Below are 7,270 nucleotides of genomic sequence, written 5' to 3'. Positions count from 1 at the left end.
TGTAAAATCTCAAATGCTAAGTGACATCGATGCCGAGCGACTCCGTGGCCTCCTATTGAACCACGGTTTGAAGGGATGCCCTCGAGAACAGTAAATTATGTTGACCATACCATGAATCAACTACAACAAGTCCATTATTGACAGGTGGGCCGTACGGTTTAACCCTTGTGCGTAAATTATGCATGGGGGTGTTCAGATTATATTGACTGAATCAATACATTCAAAATCATGGCCCTGTCATATCTGGATATAATCGCTTGTAGAGGTTTGTGAATTGTTTGATGTGGATTTGAAATGAGGAACATGTTGCTGAGGACATTTAAAGGGATATTTTACTATAAAAGAGTGTCAAATTCGTATTATTAAAGGGGCGGTTCACCAAAAAAATGCAAATTCTGTCATTCTCATCATCAAGTTGTTTTAAACCTGTATGAGTTTTTCTTTTTCATCTGTTGAGCACAAAAGAAGATATTTCGAAGAATGTTGGTAACCAAACAGTTGACGGTAGCCATTGACTTCTATAGTATGGAAAAAAATACAATGTAAGTCAATGGCTATTGTCAACCGTCAACTGTTTGTTTACCAACATTTTTCAAAACATCTTCTTTTGTGTTCAACACAAGAAAGAAGCTCATACAATAATGAGTTAATAATGACAACATTTTCATTTTGGGGTGAACTATCCCTTTAATAACATTTCTGAGCATCTGTGACTCCGCAACAATTTAGAAGGTGATTCAATAACAGTTAAGAAGCGCTACGTATTTACAATTTAAAGTAATTTCATAAAGCATTGAATAAAGCAATTTACAAACCAGCATATTACCACACAAAATATGAAAAGCTTTAAATGGATTTAACGCTGGACCAACACCATTGAGAAACTATACAGAGCTTTTAAACATTTTAAAACAATACCAGTTACCCAAGATTCGACACAATTAAAACAACAAAAACATCTGAGAGCGCTACGCTCCACATTAGCATTCGCATTGCACTAGTGCTCTAATTAAAAGTCTGGGGGCTTCCAGGCCAGGCCACTCTGGGTGGGATTTCCATAATTCACAAGTGCTAATGGCTTCATAACTCGTCCCTTGCTGTCCTGTACATATTCTATCGATCCAAGAGTCTGACTAACAACCCCGCCGAGATAATGACTGAAGCTGACAGCCGTAAGTGCTGAGGCCAGTGTAAATGCAAAAGCACGCGCTTATGAATCCATACTCACGCATGCAGGAAGTATAAGAACTGAAAAGCAACTAGCAGAACAGTGTTTTACCAGAACGATCGCTATACACCCTATGAATGAACTGCAATGCAAAGCGATTCTGGATTCCGGATTGAAACAGCAACCGAAGCTTGTGCGTCGCAGCAGCTTGTGTTTGGATATGCTTAGCATACTTGTACTTGTATTCACATCCTTACAATGAGTACTGTAAAAGCACACCAATGGAGTTGGAATTTTAAAGCTTTGCCATAGTAATCCGCAGAGGTTTACATACTCTATGCAAAGTGTAAACCTAAAAGTCAGGAGTTGAGCGCTTTGAGAAGTGCCTTTGTGTTCTTTCTCGATTGTGTCCTATTTTGCTTTGTTCAGGTATTTCTGAAGTCACGCTGAACATACTTGAAGTCTTTGTTAAATGTATATTGTGAAACCAGACAACACAGCTTTTAGAAATGAACAGTTCCTGTGTTTTGTGCCCACTTGAGTTTGGCAGGAGGTTTCGGGGGTCCCGTGCGGTGGGTGGGTCGGTGGTGTAGGGGTCTACTCATGTCTCGGTGTGTGTGTACTTGTTGTAGAGCCTTGGCATGATCGGCAGAGATGTCCACAGAATAACCTCTAGGTACACGTCAACAACACAGGAAGCCCTGATGAAAAGAGAAAGACTGGTTAGGAACATATACAGTATAAATATATGAAAACATGCATTAGACGTTTAGACTCATTTGTTTGGTTTATGAGTATTACACTCTTAAAAAGAAAGGTGCTTCACGAAGCCTTTTTGTCTAAATGGTTCCATAAAGAACCTTTAACATCTGAAGAACCTTTCTGTTTCACAAAAGGTTCTTTGTGGCGAAAGAAGGTTCTTCAGATTATAAAAAAGTAAGAAAGAGATGCTTCTTTAAAGAACCTTTGACTGAATGGTTCTTTGTGGAACCAAAAATGGTTCTTCTATGGCACCACTGTGAAGAACCTTTCAAGCACCTTTATTTTTAAGAGTGTAGACATAAAATACTTTTTGAAGGCCACTGCAATGAATTACTGAGAGAAAAGGGTGATTGAAAATTATGAAAAAGTGGTAACATTCATACATTCCCATTACACAATATACTGAATTTTTAACCCAAAATCTTGATCTTGGTTAAATTAGTTTACAGTTTCCACTGTGTATATTCCACTAAATGAAAAACATTATTAGATTTTTTTTTTTAATTAGCGTAGAAAAAGTGTAAACAGTGTAAATATAAGAAAAGAAATTGGTTTATGAACGTATATGAATTATGAAGAAAATTTTGCATGATAAAATGAATAATATTTGTATAATATTGCAGAGAAGCAGGTTTTCCAGGTGATGTCTCATTTTGTCATTTGAAACATTATATTATTGTACGATACTTTATAATATAAATTCTTCTGTTTTGCATCACATGCATTATATTATGATATAGTATAAAACATTATAACAAGATATTTGGTTCCACCCATTTATATCATTTATCATTTAAAATATATTTAATATAGTATTTCATACTAAGTTCAAATCTATTAACATATTGGCTGACATATCGCTTGAGACTTACTGATATCAAAATAATTAAACTTTATTTGGAGTATCACTTGTGCACAATGCACATCTCTTAATATTAAGCCTAAAATGTCTTTTAATGCCAGTATTGATGAGAATCATATGATCTTTAGATAATATCAGTCTTTAAATGTGAGATATTTAAAGTGTACCTGAAGTATACTAGCAATAGTTCCACTTTAGCCCAATCAAATATACTTTAACAGTACTTCCACACAATTAAAGTGCATTAAGCACAAAATTAGTTGTTCCAATTTAGCAGACTTTAAGTATACCAGTTTAGTATACTAATAGTACAATTGCTGTGTATTTTTATTAAGCACATAAATGTATTTGTAGTATATTTAGCATGAAATAAATTTATTTCAAATACATTTTAGTATATTTTTTCACTAGGGTTAGGTTCATCTGGATGTTCTTGTAATTACATTCAAAGCGGTCTAAATGGTTTAACTGTTTTACTGAAAAATGTTAAGAAAGCAATTAAAGTTTTCAATTTTAGCTGACTGAAATCTTTTACGATGTATATTGTATGGTCTTACACATATAATCTTACTAACTTATTATTAACAACAACAAAAAATCTTATTAACTCTTTTAGACCCCAATTCTCTGATTTAAGTATCTAGGAATACTAATGTCTATAATTTAAGTCTATTTGAACAGCAATAGCAGACTAAATGACAGACCAGCGGCACTAGTAAAGCCATCTAAACCCTAGACAAGCGTAACCTATAGAACACACATAAAACTGGCAGCAAAACATAATCATTGCCCTAAAAATGCCAATAGAGGACAACAATGCAGGATAGATCTGCGTCCTGTGTATCTGTAATTAATGAACACCGCTGCTTTTACAGAATTGCTTGCGTAGGCTTAAGAGATTGAGAATCCAACAGACATAGATCAGGAGACGAGCGGCGGGACGCGTCTTCAATCACGCAGCACTGAGGTGCTTCATCTCAGCTCAGCGTCACAGGAAATGAGGGCCGAGGGGCAGCTAATGGCTCCTCGGGGAAGATCAGAACAGAGCTCTTGAGTGGACAGACGGCCTTTCTGAGACTACATCCAGTAATGGGAGATGTGTACTTTGTGTGACAAATAATGTGGGCATGAACCTTTTTTCAACATGCTATGTTAAAATATATATAGTTGTGTGTGTGTGTATGTATATATATATATATATATATATATATATATATCACCTTTTTGCCTTCATTATTTTCACTTGCCCTGCAGCTTGACAAATACATTTTAAAAAGTACAAATATTCCATGTTGACTCAATCAATATTAAAACATAAAATTACATGAATTACCTAAAAATTGATAATTTCCTATTATCAATGTTGATAATAGGAAATTGTGTGGATAATAGAAAACTTGTGTGGATAAATAAAAAATTATGTGAAAACAGTGATACATTTTTTCAGGATTCTTTAATGAATAAAAAGTTCAAAAGAACAGCATTTATTTTAAACAGAAATCTTGATAAATGTAAATGTAAGAAATGGCTTTTCTGTCATATTTGAGCAATTAAATGAAAAAAATAATTAATTAGAACCCCAAACTAATGCCTAATATTACTGGTTAATATTTATGATAGAAGCTGAGAAGAACGATATTATGTTTTGATTTTTATGTTTATAATATTTTGTGTACTACATTGTCATTTATAAATATTGTGTACTACACTGTCAAGTGTTTAACAAGACTTTTTAAAGCTGCTCACCATGCATAATAATATTACAAAAATAGATCCTTTACATAAGTTAACTCTATTGGCGTTTTTTTTTTTTTTTACATTTTTAAGCTAATTCATGTAAGCATATATGAAAATAGAATTGAATTAAATGCCAATATTATTTTATTGTATTTCTTTGCCTATTAAAACTATTGTCATATTGTCCATACTGATATATATATATACTGAACAAAACATCTTTTTATGATTATAAGAAACATCTTTGTAATTTGAGATCATTATAAAAAAAAAAAAAAAACACAGTACAATCACATGCCTCACCCTCTGACTCTCCCAGTATTGTGTGTCAATGTGTAATTGTCTTCATTGGAAAAAACAGGAAAACCGGCTGGAGGGAAGACATAAAAGATAAACATTAATATGGCAAATAGTTAGTATAATGCACTGATTCACTCATTGTCATTTGTTTATTCATGTTGATAAAGATGGGATGTTTGATCACCTTGTGGTCTCCCATGCAGACGTTGGAGCCCAGTGTGTTATAAACAACACCACTCTCACCCTCCTCCCTCTGCAGACAACAAACAATTACTCAACTGGTTATTCATTTAATCAATCACTTGGATCTGTAATGGCGAAGAAAATATTCAGTTATGGTGTAACAAAACTTATTTAAGCTCACAATAACAGTATACAGTAATAATTGTAAACTCACCCGGTGGATGATGTCTCTGGCGCTGTGGGACATTAGGATGCGGTCGCACCATGCCGGGCATCGCGTGTTCATGTACTGTGTAGGTTTAGTGTAGTCTTCACTGTATGGATAACTGAAAACATTGACACAAGATGCATGACATGAAAATGACACTGTTTTGGAATAACAATTACAATACATTATTTTAAGACATTTGACTTCTGTAATCTGACACACTGCTTCAAAAGTTTGGGGTGGGTAAGATTTTTTAATCTCTCTAAAAGTCTCTTGTCATTTGATCAAAAAATACAGTAAAAAAGTAACATATAAATATGATTATTTACAATAACTGCTTTCTATTTGAATATATTGTAAAATGTAATTTATTCCTGTGATCAAAGCTGAATTTTCAGCATCATTACTCCAGTCTTCAGTGTCACATGATCCTTCAGAAATCATTCTGATATGCTGATTTGCTGCTAAGAAACATTTCTTATTATCATCAATGTTGAAAATGGTTGCGCTGCTTCATATTTTTGTGGAAACTGTGATGCATTTCTTCAGGATTAGTTAATGTTGTTTAAAATTATACACTTTGATCTTGCAGAAAGGTCATCTCTTTCAGTAGCTGAGAACAATATTGTGCTTTGAGTTTTATATTTAGAATATTTTGCTCTAATGAATATTGTGCACTTAACATTGTGAAGTGTTCAACAAGACTTCCTCAAGCTGCTCACCTGGGAGGAAAGTGGATCTCCTCCTCTGTGATGACGTCGTGGAATGCAGAGATCTCCTTATCGTACTTCAGCAGCTGAAAGACAGAAAAATACATATGCACAGACTCACTGATATACTCTTTTGATTATACGCTGTCTCATTTTTTAAAACAAAATTCAGACCTCTTTTCCGTTGTTTTCTCTGAACACGGCCTGGTGCAAGTAAGCAAATAACTTGGTCTCTATATGAAGGAGGACCTAGAGATGGAGTGATTGAAAAAAGGACAGAAAGAAAGAATGAGGTAAGGAAGAGAAAGCAATGGAACAAAACATAAACACAGGAAAGACAAAGAGGTGAAAAGAGAATGACAGAGGTTAATGCAGGGCATATAAAAACTAGCAAAGAACGGAAAGTAATTCCAGCTTTGCTGGCACAAAAAATGAAGCACACGTCTGCAGGAGCGATCTAAGTGCAAGCACGCATTTTCTGGACTGGCAAGAAGTCAATATCAACCCTCCAAAAACCATAAATCTGGCTGGACAGTGTACTAGATATGTCTGAGCGCACACAAAAAGAAAATATTAATCATCTCCTGGACGCAAAATCAGAACCTTTAACCCTTTAGGCGCCAGGGGTTTTTGGAAAAATGCTGGATTTTGACATCAAGATATCAAAAGCGTGTGGCTTGAAAGGGCTTAAAGATAGAGATCTACTGTAAATTAGAAAAATGTTGGGCATGACCGAAAGTTTATGTGGGGTGTAAATATACTCATCTCATTTGCATATTATGACGTCATCCACGGCGGCCATCTTGAATTTCATAATATTCAGGAAATAGTAGATATTGAATTGATGTTTGAACTTATTTGCATGTTTTTTTTTTTTTTGTCTTTTTATCCTCATTCCAAGTGATCAGAAAAGAGGAAACCAACAATAAAACAGGAGAAAGTACTAAATTATTACTATATTACTATACTATATAGTAGTAAAACGCATGTGAACAGTAGCCTACTTAGTAAAAAGTACCCTTTTTGATCAGTTCATCGGTAATATTCAGGAAATAATAGATATTGAATGGATGTTTGAACTTATTTCCATGTTTTTTTTTGTCTTTTTATCCTCATTCCAAATGATCAGGAAAAGAGGAAATCAACAGTAAAACCCGCGAAAGTAGTAAATTATTACTATATTACTGTGCCATAGTAAAATGCATGTGCCTATTTTTTGATCAGTTGACCAGCTATCTGCCCAATCAGGTATCTAGGTGACACAGTATGGTACCTCTCATTGCATGGCACAGTGCACAGACCTTCCCCACACTGACTGCACCTGTACTTTGTCTGCCAGC

The 7,270-nt window shown here is 34.5% G+C and overlaps 1 protein-coding gene across 2 annotated transcripts in view; it reads right to left on the bottom strand.

The window, feature by feature from the left end:
- Positions 1 to 634: 634 nt before the first annotated feature.
- The window catches only part of LOC107683877 (type I inositol 1,4,5-trisphosphate 5-phosphatase-like), a 27,072-nt gene continuing 20,436 nt past the window's right edge, over positions 635 to 7,270 (bottom strand). For both annotated transcript variants that reach the window (XM_016479927.1, XM_016479926.1), the window contains 6 exons: positions 6,105 to 6,179; positions 5,943 to 6,016; positions 5,227 to 5,338; positions 5,014 to 5,082; positions 4,833 to 4,899; positions 635 to 1,869 (listed from right to left, as the gene is read on the bottom strand). In XM_016479927.1, the coding sequence (XP_016335413.1) occupies positions 4,858 to 4,899; positions 5,014 to 5,082; positions 5,227 to 5,338; positions 5,943 to 6,016; positions 6,105 to 6,179 (372 nt within the window). In that variant the 3' untranslated portion in view covers positions 635 to 1,869; positions 4,833 to 4,857. The remainder of the gene's footprint in view (positions 1,870 to 4,832; positions 4,900 to 5,013; positions 5,083 to 5,226; positions 5,339 to 5,942; positions 6,017 to 6,104; positions 6,180 to 7,270) is intronic.

Source organism: Sinocyclocheilus anshuiensis, unplaced genomic scaffold (genome assembly GCF_001515605.1).
Source record: "Sinocyclocheilus anshuiensis isolate Anshui unplaced genomic scaffold, SAMN03320099.WGS_v1.1 scaffold1625, whole genome shotgun sequence".
Lineage (NCBI taxonomy): Eukaryota > Metazoa > Chordata > Actinopteri > Cypriniformes > Cyprinidae > Sinocyclocheilus > Sinocyclocheilus anshuiensis.
Note: the sequence above shows the minus strand (reverse complement) of the source record. Positions and strands in the feature narration are given on the sequence as shown.